The sequence below is a fragment of the Leucopleurus acutus genome, assembly GCF_964270905.1.
Source record: "Leucopleurus acutus genome assembly, chromosome: 4".
In the NCBI taxonomy this organism is placed as follows: Eukaryota; Metazoa; Chordata; class Mammalia; order Artiodactyla; family Delphinidae; genus Leucopleurus; species Leucopleurus acutus.
The window spans coordinates 346,110-370,465 of record NC_139146.1 but is presented as its reverse complement, the minus strand read 5'-3'; the positions used below and the strand labels follow the sequence as shown (position 1 = coordinate 370,465).

The following is a 24,356-nucleotide window of genomic DNA, read 5'->3' as shown; positions in this document are numbered from 1 at the left end:
CGGGTTCGATCCCTGGTCAGGGAACTAAGATCCCACAAGCCACGCAGCGTGGCAGAAAAAACACACACCCATTTTAAATGTCTGAATGTATTGTAAATGTACCTTTTAATGCTTGGTTGGCGCACATGTGGCTTTTTAATCCACCTGGACGTCCCTCTGGGGACTGTTCTCGATTCTTGTTCACTTCCCCCGACCGGAGCAGCCCCTCTGCTGCCGACCCCCCGGGCGCTGTCCCGGCTCGTCCTGCGAGCCCCTCGCGGCCCCGCGCTCTGCTGTCTGGGCGACAGGCCTTCCTCCCTCCCCCCAGGAGCACTGGCCGTTCTCACTCCTCTGTTCCCGCACGGGAATTCTGGAGTAAACCTGTCCGGTTGCCTGTGCGGCCGTTGAGGGTGTAGTGCTCTATCTACTTCATGGGCAGTTTGGGGACAGTTGGTCTCCATGGTGCTGACTCTTCTGCTGGCTGTGCGGGGCGGGCGGGGGGTGTTCCCGCGGCCGCGCGACTGACCCCTGGTCCGGCCTGGCCTGCGGAGGGCACCGCGTGCAGCCCCCACACCCTGCTGACACTGATGACCGAAACACGAGACAGGTGGGGAAGCGCGCCGTCTTTACGTTTAGGAGAATTCGTATCGTGAAGGTCGGGAAGCGCGCCGTCTTTACGTTTAGGAGAATTCGTATCGTGAAGGTCGTGTTGCTCCTCAGTTAATCTATGAATTCTTTGCAATAAAAATAAAAGTCCTGATGTCGTTTCCACAGATTTCAATCTCAAAATTCATGTGTAAGTTATCCAAAATGGCCGGCGATGTTTTTAAAAATAAGAAGAGACAAACTCTGTTCTTTACCAATTTTTTCAAACATCTGTTGTGTTGCTACAAGCGTTTAGACTCACGCCTGACATGTACTTAGGTAGGGATAGTAGGAAACACGAAATGTGAGGCTAAAAGAAAATAACAGACCAACGGGTCTGTGTTGCTGAGACCATGGGGAGCTGCGTAGAAGAAGAGAAAATTGGGTCCCGTCTAATAACAGCCAAATGCAGTAGTTCTGATTTGTTAAAAGATCTAATTGTGAAAAGCAATTTCTTAGGAAAAACTAATAAAATATAGAGGAACATTTTTATAACACCACAGTAAGGAAGATATCTTAAATGTGAAAAAACATATATAAGCCATGGAGAAAATGGTTAATAAATTTAACTAACTTAAAAATTCTCTGTTCCTTGAAAAAACACGTTTCTTTAACAAAAAGATGTGGCACTGATTGGGAGTAAATAGGTTCAAACTATGTAACTCACAAAACGAATAGTATCCATTATATACAGTGGATTATGAAAATTAATAGGAAAACGCAAAAACGCATAAAGGAAATTAACAGAGGACAAACTATGAATAAACTACAAGGAGATGCTCAGCTTCATATTACTTTGTAGAGAGCATCGTTGGGTCATATATTTTGATCCACTCTGACAAGCTCTGTGTTGATTGGTGTATTTAGACCGTTGGTGCTTAAAGTGTTTATTGGTACACAGGCCGACCCCGCTTTACTGCACTTAGAATGCAGTGAGGGTCTGTGACCGCCCTGCGTCAAGCGAGTCTGTCGGCACCTTTTTCCAACAGCGTCTGCTCACCTTGTGTCTCTGTGTCCCGTTTTGGTAATTCTTGAAGTACTTCAAACATTTGCTCATTATTGTATTTGTTATGGGATCTGTAATCAGTGGTCTTTGATGTTACTGCTGAGACTCACTGAAGGCTCAGACAGTGGGTAGCATTTCTTAGCAATAAAGCATTTTTATTACTTTTTTTTTTTTTTTTTTTTTTTGCGGTACGCGGGCCTCTCACTGTTGTGGCCTCTCCCATTGCGGAGCACAGGCTCTGGACGCGCAGGCTCAGCGGCCATGGCTCACGGGCCCAGCCGCTCCGTGGTATGTGGGATTTTCCCGGACCGGGGCACGAACCCGTGTCTCCTGCATTGGCAGGCGGACTCTCAACCACTGCGCCACCAGGGAAGCCCCCAAGCATTTTTAATTAAAGGGATGGGCACTGTCTTTTGGGCATAACACTGTTGCATTAATAGGCCACAGTGTTGCGTAAACGTAGCGTTTAGACGCGCTGGGAACCAAAACGTCCGTCCGCGTGGCCCCTTTGCTTCACTGCACAGGGCTGCAGCCGAGCCCGCAGTGTCTCCGTGGCACCTGGGGTTGGATTAATAGCCTCCCTATTTGTTACTGTTTTCTAGTCTTCGCCGTTGTTCTTTGGTGCTTTTTTGTCTTCCACTCTTTTCCTATCTTCTGTGGTTTTAATTGAGCATTTTATATGATCCCTTTTCTCTCCTTTCGACCTTATCAGTTATACTTCTTCTGCTGTTTTCAGTGGTCGCCCTAGAGTGTGCCCATTTACCAGCTAACCCAAGTTCACTTTCAAATAGCATATTATCACTTCCCAGGCAGTGGGTGTGCTTCATAATGCCACAGAAATCCTAATTCCTTTCTCCTGGCTCTTGTATCATTGTTGTTCATTTCACTTGTACACAGGCACGTTTGAGTATGTGTGTCTATACGTGAAATATGTACATAGGCATACCTATCGGGTGTATTGTTGCCATTATTATTTTGAACAAACTTATCAGATAAATTAAAAATAAGAAAAATAAACATCTTTATTTTACTTTCACTTATTTCTTCTTTGATGCTCTTCCTTTCTTTAGTAGATCTGAGTTTCCTACCTTTATTGTTTTCCTTCTTTCTAAGGAACTTTTTTTTTTAACATTTCTAGAAGGTAGATCTACTGGCAACAAATTCCCCCAATTTCTCTCTGAGAAAGTCTTTACTTCTCCTCACTTCTGGAGGATAATTTCTCAGCATACAGAATCCTGGGCTGCTGGTTTTTCTCTCAATGCTTTAAATATCTGGCTTCACTCTTTGCTTGCATGGTTTCTAAGGAGAGGTCAGATGTGATTCTTATCTCAGTTCCCCTGTAGGTGGTGTCCCCCTCCCCTCCCACCCCCCAGCTCCTTTGGGATTTTTTTCTTTATCTTTGATTCTCTCTAAGTTGAAACCGACATGCCCAGGTGTAGTCTTTCCAGCATTTGTCCTGCTGGGTGTTCTCTGGGCTTCCTGGATCTGTGGTCTGGTGTCTGACATTGATTTGGGGAAATTCTCAGTTAAAATGTTTCAGTATTTCTTCTGTTCTTCCCTCTCTTCTCCTTCTGGATTCCCCATTGTGTTACACCTTTGCCCCACAGGCCTTAGATGTTCTGTTCTGTTCTTTCAGCCTTTTCCCTTTGCTTTTGGGTTTTCAGGGACTCTGTCGAGATGTCCTTTCGCTCAGAGGTTCCTTCCTCAGCCGTGTCCACTCTAATCAGCCCGTCAAAGGCAACCTTCATTTCTGCTGCAGGGCTCTGATCTCTGGCGTTTCTTTTTGGCTCTTCCTTAGGATTTCCACCTCTCTGCTCACATTCCCCTCATGTCCTGCATGCTGTCTACTTTACCCATTAGAGCCCTCAGCACGTTGACCACTGTTGTTTTCAGTCCCTGTCTGATAATCCCAGCATCCTGACACATCTGGTTCTGATGCTCGTTCTGTCTCTTCAGTTTCTGCTTTTTGCCATTCCATGTGCCTTGTAATTTTTTCTCATTAGCCAGACATTTTGTACTGGGTCAGAAAACTCTGTCTTCCATTTTTGTTGTCATCTCTCTCCCAAACCAGCTCCTTATGTCCCACCTTCTGGTAGTAAGAGAATTAAAGACCCTTCCGATCGGGACCCCCGCCTCTCCACCCCTTGCAGTTTATAATTTCTCATCCACCTCTTAGGTAGATGTCAGCTCCACACGTGCCCACATGTGCATGCACGCAGTCACCCAGGTACACACGTGCACACTGACACGTGCACATACGGTGTCCCTGGGAGCTGCAGCCTGAACGGTGAGGGCCACCCCCCACACACCCCGGCCTCTCAGGGACTTGCTTCAGTTTAAGCTCTTGTGAGTTAACCGTAGACATTTCCTATAATAACCAAGTGCCCTTTTGTTTTTGATTCCAGTTATGCGAAGGGAGATTTGGATCTTTCTTACATCACGTCCAGAATTGCAGGTGCGTTTGTTTGCCAGCTGGCTCTTTCCTGTGTGAGGGTGGTGTGTGGGATTCTGGCCTCTGGGGCAGCCACTCACTTGCCCGAGATGTGGCCTAGGGTGTCCACCCCTGCATCCAGTGTGCCTCTAGGCCCTGCGGTGGATAACGCCAGTGTCAACCCAGCTTCTCCCCCTGGTCTGGAACCTTCTGAAACGCTGAGGTCATGAGGGAGATAATGTGAGGCCACACATATTGAAATGTGGGTCTCCAGGCGAAAACCACAGTCCAGATGCTTGGGGAGCTCCTGTGGCGCTTCAGGCTCTGCGGCAGAAGCTGCGTCTCAGGAGGGTCTCGGGGCACCATCTGGGGATCCCAGAGGATCTGACGGGCGGTAGGCGGGGCTTGTAGGCCGCTGCTCCGCCCCTTCTCAGGACTCACTGTACCTTCGGGTCGGCAGCCACGAGGAGCAGGCCCCGTGTGTGCCCGAGCATCTGGCCTGTGGTTGTAGAGGTTGCAGGGGCTCCTCTCTTGCAGTGATGTCATTCCCGGCGGAAGGTGTGGAGTCGGCCATCAAGAACAACATCGAAGACGTGCGGTTGTTTCTGGACGCGAAGCACCCGGGCCGCTACGCTGTCTACAACCTGTCCCTGAGGACGTACCGGGCCTCCAAGTTCCACAACCGGGTGAGCACGGGCACTGGCTTTGCTCAGCCTCGTGTGGCGCTGGTCCTCCCCTGACACTGCGCAGAAGGGGTGGGGTCTTGAGGATCGCTGAGCCTGAGGTGCCTCCAGAGGGACCGCGAGACCACGCAGTTTCCTTGGCGGATAAACGCTCGGGGCGTGGACGCTTTTTACAGTATTTATACTGACCCTGAGCGCAGACAGGGCGGGTGCTGCGCTCCTTCTGCCAGTCTGCCAGAGCCTGGCTCCCGAGTCCTGTCGCGCGCCTGGGGGGCGGGGGACGGCGCTTGGTTTGGGGGTGGTGGGGTGCTTTGGGTGGGGCCCGTGTGTCTGCGCCCCGGCTGGCGAGCTGCCCTCTCTGCAGGTCTCCGAGTGTGGCTGGGCAGCCCGACGGGCCCCGAGCCTCCGTAGCCTGTACAGCCTCTGCAGGAACATGCACGCCTGGCTGCGCCAGGACCCCGGGAACGTCTGCGTGGTGCACTGCGTGGTGAGCAAGCTGCCCCGCCCTGGAACACTCAGGGGACAGAGGGGACGTGCAGAGGGTCAGGCGGGGGCGGCCGGGTGTCCCGAGTGGTGACCCCGACGCCCACCACTCCCGGGAGCAGCAGTTCTGCCCTGGGGTCTGCGGCAGGCGGCTCCTGGCACCTTCTGTGGGTCACAGCCGGGTCCCTGGCAGCAGGGGCTTCTGGCAGAAGACTGTCCTCACTGAGGGTCCCCCCCACCCCTTTTATGGAAGGTGCGGGCCCCCTCGTGGCGGCACCCACGTACGGAGGCCAGCCTGCCTCCTGGGACCCCGTCTCTGAGCCCACCCTGGGGCTGAGGGTTTGTGGGTATCACACCCAGTGGGGCACCTGCCAGAACCCACCCTCGAACGTCAGTACTGCCGTCCTGGTGTGGGTGACCATCACACCAGTGGTGGCGCTGCAGAGGGTTCGTGAGGGTGAGCATGGACGTGCCGAGCGCTGAGGTCGGGTGGGGACCAAGGTCAGGTGGGGACCCTGACAGAGAGCAGCACGTGCCCGGCCGCCTCGTGCCTTCTGCTGCGGAGCCTGTATTCGCTCCACTCCCTGAGTTCTCCCCTCATCAGGTGGGTTTTCCTAAGTTCCCTGATGAGCCCCGGCCCCAGGCGCAGGCCCTGACTGTTCTGGGGGAGTGAGCGCCGCCTGAGCCTGCCCCGTGCGTCTGCCCTAGGACGGGAGGGCCGCGTCTGCCGTGGCCGTCTGCTCCTTCCTGTGTTTCTGCCGCCTCTTCAGCACCGCAGAGGCCGCCGTGTACATGTTCAGTATGAAGCGCTGCCCGCCGGGCATCTGGCCGTCCCACAAAAGGTATGGCGTCCACCGTGGGGCCTGGGTGCGGCGTCACCGTGGCCAGGCCGTAGCTGTGGGTGCTGGGAGATGGCAGGGTTTCACGCGGGTGTGGACCTCGGTGTTGGGTGGAGCACGGGCCCGCGTGCGCAGTCGGGGCAGCCGCGCCTCTGCCCTGTCGGGGCTCCGGAGCAGCGGGGCTGCGCCTCTGCCCGGGGCCTGGGCTCCAACCTTCCTAGCGCGTGAGGCCACTTGCTCGCTGGCGATGGGGCAGCCCCTCGGTGCCACCTCTGCACACGTGGCCCAGTGGCTCCATTCGGCAGGGGAGGTGGCATCTGGGAGCTGTGTGGCAGCACCGCCTCCGCCGTGCGTCCTCCATGTCAGGGTCCGTGAGACACAGCTTCTAGGCTGTCTCTGCTGACGACTTACAGGGGATGGTTTCCCAGGGCTGCAGCTGGCCACCGCCCACCCCCTGCCCCCTGGGGCCACTGCCTGCTCCCAGACCGCCTTCCCCACTTCCATCCACCTTGCAGCGAGGGGGGCCTCACGATCAGGCCTGCGGAGTTGCTCACTCCCGTCGGGTGCTGGGGGAGCATCTCCTTCCTCTGTGGGGAGGGCCTTGGCGTGAACAACACAGGGCCCGAGAGCGGGGAGAGCCGGGGCCGCCTGGGCTCTGCTGCCTCCCTCCCCTGCCCTGGCAGGGAGATCGAGAAGGCGTCCAGGCCAGTGAGGGGCCGTTGTGGTCATTCCTCCCGCTCGGGATGGCTGCACTGCCTCGATGGCGGTGTGGGGTGGTTGACCCACTCCTGCTTGTGAGACCCACCCCACTGGCTCGCTGCCCAGGGGCAGGGTGTACCCCGAGACAGCTGGCACGCTGTCGTGTCTTCTGTGTGGCTCGGGGTGGGGCGGGGCGGGGCGGGCCTGTCCATCGTGCAGAAGGCGTGGCAGAGCAAGGGCTGCGCCGCCGAGCATGGGTGACAGGCTGCCGACCCTTTCAGCATGTCACCTTCCCGTAATCTGGGCACACCCGGGGTTCCCGAACTGTGCCTGCAGCTTGGGGTGCCGCTCGGGAGCGCTCAGAGTCGGGGGTCAGAGCCAGCAGAGTATCGTTGTTGCCGGTCTGTGCCTGGCCCCAGGGCCCCCAGCAGACCCCAGGCTGCTTCCTTGGAGACGTGCAGATGTAGAGAGCGTCATCCCCCTCCCGGCGCGACAGCTTATAAAAGAGCGATGCCCACTTCAGATGCATGACTTTTCAAACCTGTTGGAGAAGAGCCATCGGCTCACTCCCAGTCCGAGGAGGGACAGGCGCCCACCCACAGGGCGCTCGGCGGGGGGTGGTCTGTGCCCTGCAGGACAGGTCAGAGAGGGAGGCCGCTGCTCAAGGGGCACGAGGTCATCTCCTGGGGATGTACGGATGAAGCAGCCTTCGCATGAGACTCGGAACCGTGATGGGACGTCTGGAGTTGCTGGTCGCTGGTCTGTGCGTCCAAGACTCTGATGACAGGGGTGGGGGTGGGAGGGAGCAAGGAAGACCCAAACGGAGAGGGCCGCGACCTCACAGGGGTCTGTAGATGTCCTTCACCGGAACACGCGTCAGGCCATCTCAGGTGGTCGGACAGACGCACCACTGGGGCCCCCGGGGGAGACGGAGCAGGAAGGGGGAGCACGGAGGAGGCGTTGCTGAGAATTTCCCCAAATTAACGGCAGACGTTGAACCCAAGAAGCTCAGAGGACACCAAGTGGGATTCAGAACAAAACACACACACGGAAAACCTACTTTGGCTTCCGGCGTTCACGCTGCTGAGAGCCACGCACAGGCGCTCCGGAAGGTGGGCGGCAGGAGTGGAGGTGCAAGCAGTGAAGGTTCTTCTCAAGGGCCGTCATTACATCAGCAGAGGATGCGAGTGGCGGCCTGGGACGTGCTCGGGTGACCCAGGAGATCAGGAAGGAGAAGCCGAGGCTGCAGAGGCAGGCGGGCGGCCGGCTGGCTGGGAAGCCGGTTCAGCGTCACCTGTGTGCCGGGCCCCTCGCCGAGTGCACGCTGCCTGCGGGCCTGCCCCGTAGCACTGACGGCGGGGGCGGAGGAGGGTTGTGTGCAGGGCACGTGCGACAGGCCCCGCTGCTGAAACACCCGTCCCTGTGGGTCAGGCGTCCAGCTCAGCCTTGACTCGGGCAGTCTCCTTCTCCTTCAGTTTTGAATCTGCTCCCAAGCTCACTCAGGTTGTGGGCTGTGGACCTGGGTCGTGGTCCTGGCTTCTTGCTGTCAGCGAGAGGCGCCCGGGTCTCCTGCCACGCGGCCGTCTCCACTGCGGACCTCGGGAGCGGCCAGAGTGCAGTGGCGAGACAGAGTGTCGCCTGCTGTCAGTTTGGAGCCAGCCACGGCTCCTGCCCCTCCCTGGGAGACGGGTTAGACCAGCGCGGGAGATGGACGCCCTGTGGCGGTGCCACAAAGAGGAGCTGTGGAACCACCAAGGGAGCCGGCGGAGCGGATTCCAGGTCCACAGAGCAGGACGGGGGCGGTTGCAGCGTCCCTCTCAGTGAGCAGTGGAACAGGTCGGCAGGCCGGTTCAGAGCCACGGAGTGTACCCACGACAGCAACGTGCGTGCAGAGCCCTTGGGAAGAAGGGTCACGTTCCGGGCTCTTAAACCGCGACAGATTGGGAAGAATAGAAATCATGCCAGATATGTTCCGAGGCCATCGTGGAATTAACCTGGAAATCAGTGACAGCAGGTGGCTTTGGAAAGCCTTAAATATTTCAAAGTGAAACAATCTACCTATGAGTAGCTGGTGAGTCAAAGAGGAAATCTCAAGGGAAATTTAAAGATATTTTGAGCTGAATGAAAATTACAACATAAGATTCATGAGATGACACCGGAACGTTGCTTTCAGTGAAATTTATAGCATGAGATGCTTACGTGTGATTGAGAAAAGACTGACGACCTGATGAGCTCCAGAGACACGGAGCACGGGTGCGCCGTGGCATGTGGGCACATACGGAGCACACGTGTGGTGTGTGGGCTGCACACAGCATGTGTGTGACGCGGTACGTGGGCTGAGCACGGAGCACGCATGTGACGTGGCCCGTTTTCCTGCACAGAGCACGCATGTGACATGGTGTGCCTCCTGCCCTCCAGGTACATCGAGTACATGTGCGACATGGTGGCAGAGGAGCCCATCACGCCCCACAGCAAGCCCATTCTGGTGAAGGCCGTGGTCATGACGCCTGTGCCCCTATTCAGCAAGCAGCGGAATGGCTGCCGGCCCTTCTGCGAGGTCTACGTGGGGGATGAGCGTGTGACCACCACGTCCCAGGAGTACGACAAGATGAGGTGGGCTCGGGGCTCAGGCCCTTCCTTGCCCCGCGGCCTCATCTTCTGGGGGCTGTCGAGGAGGGAATTGTGCTCTGGGGCTGCGGCTGGGCGGTGGGCGTGGAGGCGGGGCCGGCAGGGCCTGTGGGGGAGTTCTCGGGGTCTTCGTGCTGGGTGGCTCCTTGGAAGTCCTCTCCTGGACCATCCTCCCCCCACACCTGACGTAATTTGGCAGAAAAACCCGCGAGGCAAGAAGAAACTGGCGCTGTGGGTCGCAGTTCATTAGAACGGTGCACCTTATACCTAAGTGCACTGCTTTTCTTGGTTCTGTTCTCCAGGGATTTTAAAATCGAGGACGGCAAAGCGGTCATTCCCCTGGGCATAACGGTCCAGGGAGACGTGCTCATCATCATCTATCACGCGAGGTCCACCCTGGGAGGAAGGCTGCAGGCTAAGGTGAGCGGGCGCCAGGTGGCCCCTGGCTCGTGGGCGAGCTTGGTTCTCTAAGCGCAGTGAGAGCTCTGTGTCCCCACCTGTGTGGCAGAGGCAGAAGGGACTGTAGCCTGAGCCTGCCCAGCTGTGGCCCTGGGGCCTCCCCACGGGCCCAAGGAGCCGCCTGTTGGCTAGGGCGCTGCCCCAGCCTCTGTGTGTCCCTGGCCCTGGAGCCCCGTGTGGGGCCTCAGCTGGTCACCCGTGAAGGGCCTGGCGTTGCCCTCCCGGCCTGAGGACCTTCTGTTCGCTTTCTCCCTGCAGATGGCGTCCATGAAGATGTTCCAGATCCAGTTCCACACAGGGTTTGTGCCTCGGAATGCAGCTACTGTGAAATTTGCAAAGTATGTTGGTGTCACACTGAGGGGGGCGGACGAGAGGACCCCAGCCGTGGCTGGGGTGGAGACAAGCGCAGCGCGATTGATACTGGCAGGGGTCCCGGGAGTGCTGAGCTCTGACGCCCGGGTCCCGGGAGGCCCACACAGGGCAGTGCCGTGCCAGGGCTGCCTGTGGTAGGGGCTCAGGGAGAGCCGCCCAGCTGCCGTCGCAGCGCCAGCGCCGTGGGCCGCGGGCATGTCTGTGTTTCTGTCTGTTGTTGCCCCTTTAAGAGTCTCCGTGTTCTTGTCTTTTAGTATGTTTTCCACATCGGCACCTCGTGTGTTTTTTTTTAACGTGCCAACGTGACAAAGACGAGGAATGCCACGCTTTAAGGTTTCAGGTTTTTTCTCCTTTGGAGGAAGGTAGTCCCAGAGCTTCAGGTGTCCTTGTGTCCTCAGACATTTCTCTTCAGAGACCCGATGACGGAAGACCAAGCAGAAGAGCTGGGCGAGAGGCCCGTAGGTGAATCTGATGCTGGAGCCGGGAGACGGCATTGACTGTCTCGTGTGTTCAGGGAAGTACAAGGGGGATTTCACCGCAGAGCTGGAACGTGTGAAAAGGAGGCAGGTGTGACTCTCGGACTGAGAAACGTAACAGCTGGAACTGAGAATTGAGCCATGTGCCCGGTAGCAGAGTAGACACAGGAACGAACAATGGTGAGAGAGAGATGGATACAGAGGGGTCGCAGGGGTGTTGGGGGCTGGGAAATGGTAAGACGTGCCTTTGTTCGGAGTCCAAGGAGAAGAGGACACACCAGAAACAATGTTGGAAAAATCACCGGCCAAAAATTTCCTTACACTGATGAAAAACGTCAAACCATAGAATCAAAAACTCTGAAAACAGCAAACAGGAGTTTATATAAAAGAAGGAAGGAAACGCCTTCCTCAGCATGTTGCAAATTGCTGAAAACCAAAGACGACCATTTCGGAGCCCCCAGGGGAGGGACCTTCAAAGTAAGGAGACCGCAGCTGCCTTTTACCAAGGGGCGGGAGCCGGAGTCGGGGGCATCTTCGGCAAGTGCCTGAGGAGAACGTTGGCCAGCTTGAAATTCTGCCTCCTGTGAAGTCATCCTTCAGAAGCGAAAGCCAATCAAAGATGTTTTCAGGCAGACGAGATGTTGCAGTGTGTGTGTCAGACGTGGACACGTAGAGAAGCACAGAATGAAAAGAGAAAGATGCCCATTAAAAGCAGGCAGGGGACTCGGCTGGCGGATCCACACGGCCAGCGAGCACCTGAGCCGGTCTGCACGTCCCTCATCACCAGGGAAGCAGGTCAGAGCCGCGAGGGCAAGGAAATGGGGGGGGGAGCCCCCGTGGGAGCCACGCGGAGTTAGATGTTTTCTTGTGACGAGAACTAGGAAGATCTCCTGCCTCAGCACTTCCCACGTGCACGTGGCGTCATTAGCCACGTACCCAGGGCCTCAGGCTCGATGGCTTCAGACTGAGAAGAGGCCCCCGTGGCGTCGGCAGTCGGTTGGAGAGTGAGCTGTGATGTCACGTCCGTGACCCTGTTAACGCCTGCTCAGGCCTCCCGTGGGGCCCCATCCGGAGGCCCGAGGAGCGGCTGCCTCTGGGGGCGTGGCCCTTCTTGGGGTCTGGAAAGAGACAGTGTTTTATTCTGAATGGACTGTTCCACGAGGATAACCTTTATGAGGCGCGTGCGTAGGCTTGTGCTTCGCTGTGCACGTCGTGCCTCCAGAAGTGGACTCGTCGGTTTAAAGCAGAAAGGCAAGGGGTGCCCCGCGGGCGGCTGAAAGAGGACACTTTGCAGAAGCAATCTGAAATCCCTCGGGTGCCTCCTGTGAGTGTGGAGGGGTGCCGAGCAGTCCGGGACGAAAGCCGATGCGTTTGTTTCCCGCTGAGCGTGGCAGGCTCCCCCTCAGGGCCTGTCCAGCGGGGCCTGGCCCTCTGCCCTCTGAGACCCCGGACCCTTGGGGCAGCAGGGCTGCGCCTCTGCTCACAGACCTCATTGTTTCCTCACTGGCCTGCTGGACGGGTGGGCAGACCCCAGCCTGGGTGGGGCTGTCCCCGGGGCGGGGCTGGGCAGGGAGGCGGGGGTGGGTGGCCACCAGCATGGTGCCCGGAGTGGCCCCCGAGGCCCTGCTGCCCTGGAGCTGAGCTCGTAGTGGCCGCGCGCCTTCTCCCTGCTTGGCTTCTTGGCCTCTGCTCCTTGTGGATGGGCCCCTCCCGGGGCCCTCCCTGGCCTCCGGATCCCCTTGGCCAACATCGCTGTCCGGGCTTTCCACCTGCGTCCCTGCGCCAGCTGTTCCTGCCCGGCTGAGCCGTCGCCCTTGCAGTCGTCTTCTTGTGGGCACCTGGCCTGGACAGGAAGGAAGCCCATGGCGGCCTCTAGGCTGGGAGCCTGAGAGGGCCACACGGCAGTGCGGCCACTGTCCCTGTGCCCACGTGGGCCCGGCCTCGCCCCTGCAGAGACCCCTCATTCCCCTCCTTGCACAGGGGCGGCTGCGTCTGTGAGGAGTGGAAAGGATTTGGGGTCACGCGTGCTCGCTCGTCCCATTTTGCTGAATCCAGGGAAGTAAGAACTAAAATTTGCTGTGGCCTCACCACCACCCCTGACCACTCCTGTGGCCCGTCCTCTGCCCGGAGGCCGTTCTTGGACATTGCAGAGGACGGCAGGGCCCCTCCCTCGACTCCTCGCCCTTCAGGGCCCCAGCGTTCTGTTTTGTGTTTCTCTCTTTGTTGCTTTACTCTTCTTATAGACACAAAGCAGTAAGTGATGCAGACACGTTAGCATAAAATAAGAGCAGCTGGGAGCCTGTTGTCTAGCTGAGGAACTAGGGTTTATCCATATCGTCACCAGAGGTGAGCTTAGGAATTCCCTCGAAACATGCGGAGCCACAGAACGAGGGCAGTTCAGTGACGTGGCAGCCGCAGTCCCCACTGCCAGGCTGCCCTGTCACCAGTCTCCCGCCCGTGCCCGGGCCCCCCGGCTCCGCGTCCCACCCAGTGGGAATAGGTTGGTGCCTCTCCACCCCTGCCGCCAGATTGCAGAGGTGTTGGTTTCTGGGCATCTGTTAATAGTTGGGGATTTCACCAGCGTGGATGGCATTGTTTTATGGGAACGTGCATTTAAGCTCTGAGGACCTGATTTGAACTCCAGAGCCTGAGGAGTGAGGGCTGAGTGCTCCCCTGACGGAGGAGCGGGGGTCCTGCTCTGCGGGTGTGGACGGGCCCCACTGCACACACACCCCTGCCGGTCCCTCTGACCCTTGGCTCAGTGGCGGCGTGAACGTCCCGAGCATGCAGTGCAGGGGCTGGGGTGCCTGTGGAGCCCGCGGCCCTGCCCCGCGCTCGTTGCCCGGTGAACACTGGGGTGGTACCCGCAGTGCCCGTGGTCGTGCCTAACCTGCTTCTCGCCTCCCCAATGCAGGTATGACCTGGACGCTTGTGACATTCAGGAGAAATATCCCGATTTATTCCAAGTGAACCTGGAGGTGGAGGTGGAGCCCAGAGATAGGCCCGGCCACGAGGCCCCACCCTGGGAGACTGCGAGCATGCGGGGGCTGAACCCCAAGATCCTGTTTTCCAGCCGCGAGGAGCAGCAAGACATCCTGGCGAAATTTGGTGAGATCCTTGTTTTCTGGGCACGCCTGCAGGTGGCCCAGTGTCTGTTTTTGGATCCCAAGCCACGTGGCCTGCAGGCCCTGCCGGGGTCATGGGGTGGGGCTGGGACCCCCAGGAGGGTCAGGTTTGAGTCACACGCTGTTTTGGGGGGGTGCGTTTTCTGGACATGTGTCAACTTTGAACATGACCTGGAAGAAGTCGAGGCTTCGATTGGGACCAGCTGGCGGGGCTGCCCCCGCAGCAGAGTTTGTTCCTGGCCGGCCCCCACCCCCTCCACACCCCGCAACTCGGCAGGGCTGTGTCGGCTTATTTCACGGCATTTACAGAAAGCAGCATCGGAAGCACGCTGGTGGGTGGGGCTTGGGGCTTCGTTTGCCACATAACGATTTTCTTCGTGTTCTTGGTTTGCATTTTTTTCTGTTATGTGAGGACAGCTAAGTGTCCCTGAATAGCGTGTGTGCACGTGTGCGCGTGCACGTATGGTTTCCGGTGTACGTGTGTGCACACGTGTCCCGGGGCAGCGTCTGGGCGACGCTGGGATCCATTCACTGATGGTTGGTTGTTGTGTGGGTTTCTGGTGGTGGTGAGCCCTTCCTGGCTCTGGGCCTGGGCCCCGGAGCCTCACACGGGCTGCTGCCCTGGGCCGGGTGGCCTGACATCCCCCTTCCTGCAGGAAAACCAGAGCTCCCCAGGCAGCCAGGCTCCTCTGCGCAGTATGATGCCGAGGCCGGGCCTGCGGACGCCGAGCCCCCGGAGTTGGACTCACTGCACAGCAGCGGGGACACCGACCGCTTTCTGCACACGCTGGACTGGCGGGGTGGGTAGGCGGGCCTGGCGCTGCCCCCGTGGGCCTCCCCGTGCTGACTCTTCGCACTGAGCCGCAGCCGCCCCACCGTTGTCTTCTTTTCAGAGGACGGGGATTGCGCGACAGCCCCAGAGGGTCACCTTGCCGAGGAGGGTCCGTCTGCTGCGGCCGAGGACGGACGTGTGAGCGAGCCGTCTGACGAGGAAGCCCCAACGCTGTCAGCTGAGAGCGGGGACATGGCCGACGAGGACACGCCAGGCCCGGACCTGCCGCAGGAGGACGGTGTGGACCTCCTGGGGCTGCACTCCGAGGCAGGGCCGGTGCCCCCCATGCAGGCCCGCGGGGGCCCCCCCAGCAACGCGGACCTGCTCAGCCGCCTCCTGGGGGCCCCGGCAGCTGCTCCAGAGGGTGCCGCAGGCGGTCTGTTCGGCGGGGACGCGGCGCTGCTCTTCATCAGCCCGGCCTCTGCCCCGAGCACACGGACCACGGTCCCGGCCGGTAGGTGCCGCCGACAGGAGTGGGCCCGGAGGTCACGGCAGTCTGCCGTTCAGGGAGACCGCGAGCCCCCAGAGGATCTCCTGAGACAGGCGGGGGTCAGCGGGGTCAGCGCCTTGCCCCTCCCTCTCGGGGCCACGGGGTCGTGGGAGGGCCGTCCCGGAGCCGATCCTCTAGGCCGAGGGTGTGCACTGTGGTGCCCGCGCTCACGTGCACCTGCTTCCTGGTGTCCTGCCACAGCGGACCCGTTTGACCCTCTCCTGCTGCCATCTGACCCGGACGCCCAGCCCCACTCCCAGCCCGACCTCTTTGGCGAATTTCTTAATTCGGACTCTCCAGCCACCCTGCCTGCATCCTTTCCTGCCACCCACAGCGCTCCACCCCTGGCCCACGGCACCAACTTCCTGCATCTGGGTAAGTGCGGTCTCCACACTGGGGGTGGGGCCACAGGGCCGGGGGAGATGGGCAGTGCCCTCCTCCCTCCCCCAGAAAGGGGGCGCAGCCCGTGTCCACTCTGTATGCCCTGCTGGGTTCCCGGGGAGGTGGGAAGGCAGGCTCTGGGGCACTGGCATGTGGCCAGCCATGGCGGGAGGAGGCCTCTCTGAAGACCCTTTCAGATGAGGGACCGCGGACGCTAGTCTCAGCATCGCCCTGTGGGCTTCTCCTCTTGCTGCCTCCCTGCATCCACTTGGTCAGTGCAGTGACCGTGTGATGTGTCCTCCACCCGTGTGGAGGGAGACCGGTTGGAGGCCCCAGAGGTGCGTTAGCACAGCCCTGCCTGGGGCTTCGCTAGGCCAGGAGCGCCGCAGGGGCTGCTGCCCAGCACCTCGGCCCCCCACCTCCCACACGGGCGGCCGTCAGGTGTGCCTCCTGCCTCCTGCCCACACGTGGAGGGGGTATGGAGGGCGGCCCCCGAGACTGCCGCAGATGGGGCTTGTGGCCAGCCTGTCCCCTAGGGCCCCCAGGAGGCCATGTGAAGGCCATGTGCCCGCCCCCACCGGGGACACACCTGATAGCGCCGCTGTCTTCCCAGGTGACCTGCCAGCGGAGCCCAGCAAGATGACAACCTCTACCAGCCACCCGGACCTGCTGGGAGGATGGGACGCCTGGGCTGAGGCCCCGGCCCCCGCACCAGCTGCAGAAGGTACGGCACGTGGCGTAACTGTGACCCCGGCCCCCAGAAGAGGAGGAGACAGGAGCAGCGCCCCAGGGGCACTCTGGCCGGGCCTCCTGCCACTGTCCCGAGTCCCCCCATGCGGCTCCTGTGGGCGCTCATTCGGCTTGTTCTGAAGTTCTCACCCAGAATGTTCCTTAGCGCTTCCTTGTGCCCTGCAGGGCCCTTGAGAGGCTGCAGGCTGTCCTGGTCTGTCCCCTGTCTGTGGGGGCAAGAGTGCTTCTGGTGTCTCACTTTCATCATGTCCGTCCTTCTTTCCGTACGTCAGGATTCTGTCCCGTGGGGAAGTTTCCGGTAGTGAGTTGTTTTCAAAGGCAGTGGTGTTTGTGGCGCCTGTGACATGCTTCTCTCTTAAGTCCTGTTTATTAACTTATGGGCTGTGATTGTAAACATGCTACTCTGCCGGTTTGATAGGCTACCAGTTCTTTCAATTTGCTTTTCTTCATTATGCGTGAGGTTATTATTTTGTGTGTTTTTGGTTATGTTTCTTTTGAGAACTGTTTCACATTTTCTAATCATTTTTTTGCACGGGAAATTCACCTTTTTTGTATTAACTTGTAAGAGCTCTTTATGTATGAGCTACCATCATTTGTAATGACCTCACAGTTGACTCTTGAATGACACGGGAATTAGGAGCAGGACAGTGATTTACTTAGACGTTTCAGTACCTTGTACTTAGAATGAACGAATGTCGTAGAGTGCACTCACACTTTAGATGGATTCAGGAGGTGGTAGGACAAACCCAGGACAGTTTATACGAGCTGTCAGGTGACCTCCCACACGGAGCCATGTGGGCAGCTCGGGCTGCGAGTGTGGCCACGTCCCAGGTGCAGTGACAACGCCGAGCGAGGCCTTTAGGAGCGTGAGATGGGAGGGCAGAAGCCACATCTACTCCAGTGTGCTGGATCTAATGCCCCTGCCCTCCTCCAGGCCCCTTCGTCTCTCCTGGAGGCCAGCCGGCACCTCCTGGCCCCCCAGCCAGCCAGACCAAGTCTCAGAGCCAGGACCCATTTGCAGACCTCGGCGACCTCAGTTCCGGCCTCCAAGGTAACCTGAGGGCCGTGTCGGGCATGTGGAAAGCACCAGGCCTCTCTCTGGGGTGTTGTGTCCGCCTACCCAAGGTGGGGCCTCACCCTGTCCACCAAGGCCCAGGGCACAGCGACACCAGGAAAGGCCCAATCTGCTTCATCCCAGGAGCTTGTTACCAAGATAACACCAGGAATTGCCAAAACTGGTGCTGGAGTCTGGCCCTCCGCTGGCATAGCGGTGCTTGGGGGTCATCTAGGAGCGGTCTCAGCACAGGAGCGTGGAGAGTGCCTGCCCCGCTCCCCAGGGAGCAGAATGCACTGCCAGTAATTTTTCTGAGAAAACTTTTAGGGACGTTAATTGTTTGGAGGCCAGGAGTGTCTCTCGTCCCTTGGCAGTCGGGAGGCATGTGGAATTTTAGGTGAAAATAACATCTCCCCAGACGCTTCCTGGCATTTCAGGTTTTGGTGTCTCCCTGAGAGCCTTCCTGGAAGTTTGGGTTTGCCCTGGGCTTTCTGCCTCTATCTTGGGCTGTCTGAGCACAGGGCGGGGTCACTTGGAGCCTCTCGGGGGCTGCCTGTGGTGAAAAGGAATTCTCGGGATCTGGGACGCCTGTTCTCAGGATGGAGCCCAGCCCTCAGCTCTGCACTGACCCCAGACCTCCGTCACACCCCCTCAGAAAACAGAGTCCTGCATGAAGCTGATGGAGCCGAAAGGAGAAACAGACAAACTCACATTCTAGTTGGAGACCTCAGCATCCCTCTGTCAACAAAGATAGAGCCACCAGACAGAAAGTCAGCAAAGCTGTGGGACATTCACAGGACACTGTGCCTGACAGCAGCAGGACACACCTCCTCCTGCACCCAAGCAACCACCAAGAAAGGCCATGTATTGGGCCATAAAAAGTCATCAACAAACTTAAAAGAACTGAAATCACATAGACCGTATCATTCCGTGACCAAATGGAATCAAACTAGAAATTGGTAACAGCGAGATAACTGAAAAATCTTCAAACTCTTGGAAATTGATACACTTCTATTTTTTATTTTTTTAAATTTTTAAAAAAATTTATTTTTGGCTGCATTAGGTCTTCATGGCTGCACATGGGCTTTTCTCTGGTTGCGGCGAGCGGGGGCTACTCTTCATTGTGGTGTGTGGGCTTCTCACTGAGGTGGCTTCTTGTTGCAGAGCACGGGCTCTAGGTGCACAGGCTTCAGTAGTTGTGGCATGCGGGCTTAGTAGTTGTGGCTTGCGGGCTGTAGAGCGCAGGCTTAGTAGTTGTGGCGCATGGGCTTAGTTGCTCCGCGGCATGTGGGATCTTCCTGGACCAGGGCTTGAACCCATGTCCCCTGCATTGGCAGGCAGATTCTTAACTACTGCGCCACCAGGGAAGTCCTGAATGACACAGTTTTAAATAACACGGGTTATTTAGGAAGTCTCAAGGAAAATAAAGCAGCGTGTCGAAGAGAATGAAAATGAAAACACGACATATCTAAACTTGGGTTATGCAGCTAAAGCAGTGCCAAGAGGGAAACACATAGCATTAAGCGTGTAGTTTGGAAAAGAGGAAACGTCTCATCAGTATTGTGAGTTATCACCTGAAGACATTTGAAAAGAAAAGCAAAATAAGCTCAAAGCAAATGGAAGGAAATGATAAAGAGTCCAAATCAATGAAATAGAAAATGAAAACTAGAGAAAATGGGTTGATCAAAAAGCTAGTTCTCTGAGAAGATCGGTAAAGTTGACAGATCTCTGCTAAGATGGATTAAGAAAGAGGGGTTAACCCAAGATGTCCACAGACCCAGAGGCTCTGAAGGGAAATGGACTTACGGCTTCAGCACCAGTTCTGGGACTGAGGTGAGGTGGACAAGTTCTTCAGGTGTGCCCCGTGTGAGGTAGAGCGTTTGAGTGGGTCTGTAATCATAAAGAAAATGAATTCATAGTTAGAAACCTCCCATAAAGGAAATCTCCAGTCCCATCTGGGTTCACTGGAGAATTTTACCAAATGTTTAAAGAATTCATACCAATTCCACACAGTCTTTTCCAAGAAATAGGAAGAGGAGGGAATATTTTCCAGTTGATTTTATGAATCTGGTATTACTTTGATACCAAAACCAGATGGAGGCGATACAGAAGGAAACTACAGACCACAGGGCAGCGTCCCTCATGAACACAGACACAAAGATCAAAGCCAGTCATCAGCACAGAGAGCTGCACAGAGAGCTCATCAGTGTATGAAAGCATCACACAGGGGCCTCCCTGGCGGCCCAGTGGCCAAGACTTCGCCTTCCGACGGAGGGGGCGCGGGTGCGATCCCTGATCGCGGAGCTAAGATCCCACGTGCCGCGGGGCAACTAAGCCCGCTCACCACAACTGCTGAGCCCGCACGTGCCCTGGAGCCCATGCGCCACAGCTAGAGAAGATTCCTCGTGCTGCAACTAAGACCCGACGCAGTCAAAATAAATAAATAATTTTTTAAAAAATTATATATGTACATATACATATGTATATGTATACACAGCGTTAACTGGCCTAGGAAGGGAAGTCGTGTGATCACATCGGTGGTGCAGAAGAGGCATTCCCCGGAGTTCAACACCTACTTGTGATAAACACTCAACAGACCAGTAATGCGAAGCCCGTGGGCTTGATAGGGAGCACCTGCAGAGTCCTGCCGCCAGGCTTGCGCTGGATTTCAGAAGACCACACACTCCCCAGGGTCAGCCCAGGTGGTGCAGGCAGGCAAGAAAGGGACAGAAGGGACACAGGCAGTGTTGTCATGTGCGGACGACGTGCTGTCTGTGTGGGAAATCTCAGGGGGTCTGTGAAAGCATTTCAGGTCCCAGAGTGAGTTCAGGAGGGTCACAGGACACAGGATCAACAAACAGACACCACAAGGGTATTTCTGTTTACTAACAACATGCACAAGGAACCCAAAATTTAGAACAGCACCTTTTACAGTCCCTGCAAAAGAAGAAACAAAGAAACATATAACATATTACTCTTACGAAGCACATACAGGACTCGCGAAGCTACAAAACCAAACGGGGAAGACCTCAGTAAACAGATGAGCTCGCAGCCCGGTGACCCACATCAGGAAGGTTCTCTTGCAGTGGTCAGTGGGGTCAGTACAGTCCTCACCAGAAATGCCAGTGAGGGTTCCTGCAGACACAGACGAGCTTGTTGTAGACTATTTGGAGAGTCAGGGGAAATGGGGTGGTTAAGACTCAGCCCACCAGGCCTCCTGCCTCCTCCATGCCTGCGTGCTGTGGGCAGGACAGACACGTAGATCACCAGGACCAGACACCAGTAAGACCAACGGACTTTTGCCAGAGGTGCAAAACCATTCATGACGGTGCTGGGGCGGCAAGAAAGTGGCATCACCTGAACTGCACACCTTAAACAGCAGGTAGATGACCATTTTACTCAGAATTGGCCATAGATCTGTAAAGCTTTCAGAAGAAAAGAGAAAATTGTGGGGACGTCGCCTTTAGTGTCTCCTGGACCACGATCCGTCAGCAAACAATGGATAAATTGGACTTGATCAAAAAGACCTCTTGTGCCCTGCTAAAGGCTCTCAGCAGGATGAAGAGCTACAGGGTGGGAGAAATAGCTTTGAACCACGTATCTGACAACTATCTAGGATATGTAAGAACAGTAAAAACAGAGCAGAACACATCCAACTTGAAAACGGGTGAGTGGTGAAGAGAACGGCAGCCTGGGGAGAGGTCTAGTGTCACTGGCGGCCCTGGAGGCGCGGGGGGTCTTGATGGGGTGCAGCGCCGGGCGCAGAGCTGGCGGGCGTGCAGGACGGCTACTCGAGGCGGGCGTCGGTTCTCACAGAGCCGAACCCACGACCACCGTCTATCCCAGAGGCGCACGTGGGCTGAGCAGGGAGTCTCCGCAGCAGTGCTCAGGGCGACCCTGTTGGTAATCTCCACAGACTGGAACCCACCGGAGTCCTTCTGTGGTGCGTCCACCTGCCAGGCTGCTGGCGACGAGTGGGTAGGTGGGTGGGTCCTGGGTGAGAAGAGCCCATCGCAAGGGCCGCCTGCCCTGTGATTCTGCGTCTAGAATGTTCTCGAGGTGAAAGGTCACAGGACAGAGAACGGGGGCATCTTAGCCCAGTGCTTGCGTGACTGCACGCGTGTGAAGTGGCACAGAACCACGCACGCGTGACGCGGCACGTGCCTGCATGCACGGAGCAGTAGCCTGCGTGGTGTTGCTTGGGGGCCCTGTGGGCGCTGGGTGCTGGTTTGGAGCTTCCTGGGTTCAGCCCTGCATTTGAGCGAGTGGGGAAGGGAGCCCACCCGGCCCAGCCCCTGCAGACGGGCCAGCTGTGCGGCTACCTAGAGGCCGCCCGTTCTGGCGGCCGACCTGAAACGTTCATTTCGCAGGGGTGTGTCCTCTGCCTGCAAGGGCCGACTACCCGCCGGGGCAGCGCCCGGTCCTCAGGCCGTCAGTGACACTCCCCACGTGAACTGTCTCCCCAGGCTCGCCCGCTGCACCTACTCCTGGGGGCTTCGGTCCCAAAGCAGCCCCCCCTCCCAAGGCCAGCGGCTCCTGGCAGACGAGCCGGCCCCCAGCCCAGGGCGCCCCGTGGCCCCCCCAGGCCAAGCCAGCCCCCACGGCCAGTGCACAGCCACGGCCAAACTACAACTCCAGCTTCAGTGTGATTGGCAGCCGGGAGGAGAGGGGCGTCCGTGCCCCCAGCTTTGGTGAGTCCTTCCTCTCTCGCCGCGTGTGTGGGTTTTTGAGCTTGCTGTAAAGTGGTTACAGTGAAATCCCGTTTTGCCTTGTCCAGCTCAGAGCCCAGTCCCGGGAAAGGGTGTTTAAGGAGACCCAGAGTCTGTTTCCACCCAGCGGGAGCCCCTTTGGATGGAAGTTAATGATTTCAGATGCATGTCTGTGGGTGAGCCTCTGCCCCCAGTGGGCCAGGCCACACTGTCCGGGAACCTTCTCGGCCTCTGCTGGCCGGGCAGCTGGGTGGTCAGCCCAGGCCTGGCTGCCTCGCTTGTCACGGGGGTGGTGGTCCCGACGCCTGCCGTGACCCCGCCCACACTCGTGCGCTCATGCCTCGGGGCAGCTCTTTTGGACATTTCCCATCTTCTCGGCCGTCCTGCCGTCCCCGAGGGTTCTCGAGCTGGCCACGCAGCACAGAGGCAGCAGGCAGGCTGTTGGGCGGGCCCTTAGCGCGGCCCCTGAAGCCTCTGCTCTCCTCCAGGTCCAAAGCCAAGGGTGTCGGAGAACGATTTCGAAGACCTGTTGTCCAACCAGGGCTTCTCCTCCCGGGCCGACAGGAAGGGGCCGAGGACGATCGCCGAGATGAGGAGGCAGGACCAGGCGCGGGACTCAGACCCGCTCAAGCTGAAGGTACGGGGCACTCGGGCCGGGGCAGGGTGGGGGGCACCCTGGGCAGGAGCGTGGGGAGAGGGACGCAGCCGCGCAGCCCCGACTCACGCACGAGGACCTCTGTCCGACATGCTTGCGGGGGCAGTGGCTTCCATCTACGCTTATTTGCTCCCTGAAAGTTTTGGGGTGAAAGATCAACTGTCCCCACGTGGCTGGGACGTGTGGCCTCAGGCTCGTAAAGCTCCTCGCTCTTCCGCACACCAGCCAGGCGGGACCCCGGTCGGGGGGCGTGGGCCGCAGAGACCCCGGGGTGACAAGGACGTCTGTGTGCCTGGACCCCGGGGTGGACAGGGCAAGGCTGTGACGGCGGGTCATCTGTGAATGCCCCACTGAGGAAAGGGTCCCTGGATTCCACGCACCGTCTAGTCCGTGTCCTGTCCGGCCAGACCTAGGGAATGGAATTAGCCATGCCTGGGTGGGGTCAGTGCAGAAACTGGGGTGGGGGTCCACGTCGGGGCCACACATCTCACAGTCAGATCCCTGCTCCGTGGGGCGACCGCCGGCTGCTCGGTGGGTAGAGGCCGGGGCCTGGCACGCCCTCAGCAGTACGGCGTCTCCTTCAGCTCCTGGACTGGACGGAGGGCAAGGAGAGGAACATCCGCGCCCTGCTGTCCACGCTGCACACGGTGCTGTGGGACGACGAGAGCCGCTGGACGCCCGTGGGCATGGCCGACCTGGTGACGCCTGCACAGGTGAAGAAGCAGTACCGCCGCGCCGTGCTGGTGGTCCACCCGGACAAGGTGGGCACGGGGTGTGGGCTCCGGGCCGGGGGCGGCGCGGGCTCTGGGAGCAGGCCGGGCCCTCACCGCCGCCGTCCTGCCTGCCCGCAGGCCCGGGGGCAGCCCTACGAGCAGCACGCCCGCATGGTCTTCATGGAGCTCAGCGACGCCTGGGCCGAGTTCGAGAGCCAGGGCTCCCGGCCACTCTTCTGAGCCCACGGTCGCAGCTGCGCGCGCGGCTCGTGGAGCTGGAAGCTGCCGGCTGGCCTGGAGGGTTGCACGTGGGCCGGGGCGACACGGGCTGGCGCGGCCGCAGCTGGCATCACGTCACGCCCGCCACGCTCAGCGGATCCAGAGCCAGTGCCACTCCCTTCACAGGAAGAGAAAGCATTCCAAAGCCTCCGAGTTCTTTCTTTCTCTCTTCTGGTCCTGAAGGAAAGGTGACGATTTGCACTCCTCCCACGCGTGTCACAGTCTGTGATTTGTTTTACCCGTGGTGCGCCCACTGGGGAGATGGCGCTGCTCAGCTGTCCTCCAGAGTCCGGTCCTGAACCTTCACGTCTCCCCTCGTAATCAGCCTGGTGACGCCTGTACATAATTAAACTATTTTCTGACGCCCCTCCTCCGGGGCTGCACACCACCTCCCTGCACTTTTGCTGTCACCTGGTTGACCTCGGCTCTGACCGTGAAGATGAGTCGCAGGGACCCCCGCCCGGCGAAGTTGGCTCCTCTCCACTGCTGGTCTGAGCCCCCGCGGGCCCCCAGCCTGGCCTCGGCCAGCAGCCCAAGCTGGGTGGTCAGGAGTGGCAGGAGGGCAGGCGAGCCGGGAGGTGTGGGGAGGGATCAGATGAGCTGCGGCTTTGGTCTGGGGGCTGGCCCGCGTCGGGTGCTGGGCAGGCCCTGTGGCCCCTGCAGCGTGG

At 58.3% G+C, this 24,356-nt stretch overlaps 1 protein-coding gene across 1 annotated transcript in view; it reads left to right on the top strand.

Moving 5' to 3' along the window:
* GAK (cyclin G associated kinase) overlaps positions 1-24,009 on the top strand; it is a 49,551-nt gene extending 25,542 nt beyond the window's left edge. The window contains exons 12-28 of the mRNA XM_082838320.1: positions 4,036-4,085; positions 4,599-4,747; positions 5,109-5,231; positions 5,936-6,069; positions 9,184-9,378; positions 9,696-9,813; positions 10,111-10,190; positions 13,615-13,808; positions 14,482-14,625; positions 14,719-15,111; positions 15,349-15,522; positions 16,142-16,252; positions 17,213-17,329; positions 21,799-22,023; positions 22,530-22,678; positions 23,281-23,457; positions 23,548-24,009. Coding sequence (XP_082694446.1) covers positions 4,036-4,085; positions 4,599-4,747; positions 5,109-5,231; positions 5,936-6,069; positions 9,184-9,378; positions 9,696-9,813; positions 10,111-10,190; positions 13,615-13,808; positions 14,482-14,625; positions 14,719-15,111; positions 15,349-15,522; positions 16,142-16,252; positions 17,213-17,329; positions 21,799-22,023; positions 22,530-22,678; positions 23,281-23,457; positions 23,548-23,649 — 2,635 coding nt within the window. The 3' untranslated portion in view covers positions 23,650-24,009. The remainder of the gene's footprint in view (positions 1-4,035; positions 4,086-4,598; positions 4,748-5,108; positions 5,232-5,935; positions 6,070-9,183; positions 9,379-9,695; positions 9,814-10,110; positions 10,191-13,614; positions 13,809-14,481; positions 14,626-14,718; positions 15,112-15,348; positions 15,523-16,141; positions 16,253-17,212; positions 17,330-21,798; positions 22,024-22,529; positions 22,679-23,280; positions 23,458-23,547) is intronic.
* The last annotated feature ends 347 nt before the right edge of the window (positions 24,010-24,356 follow it).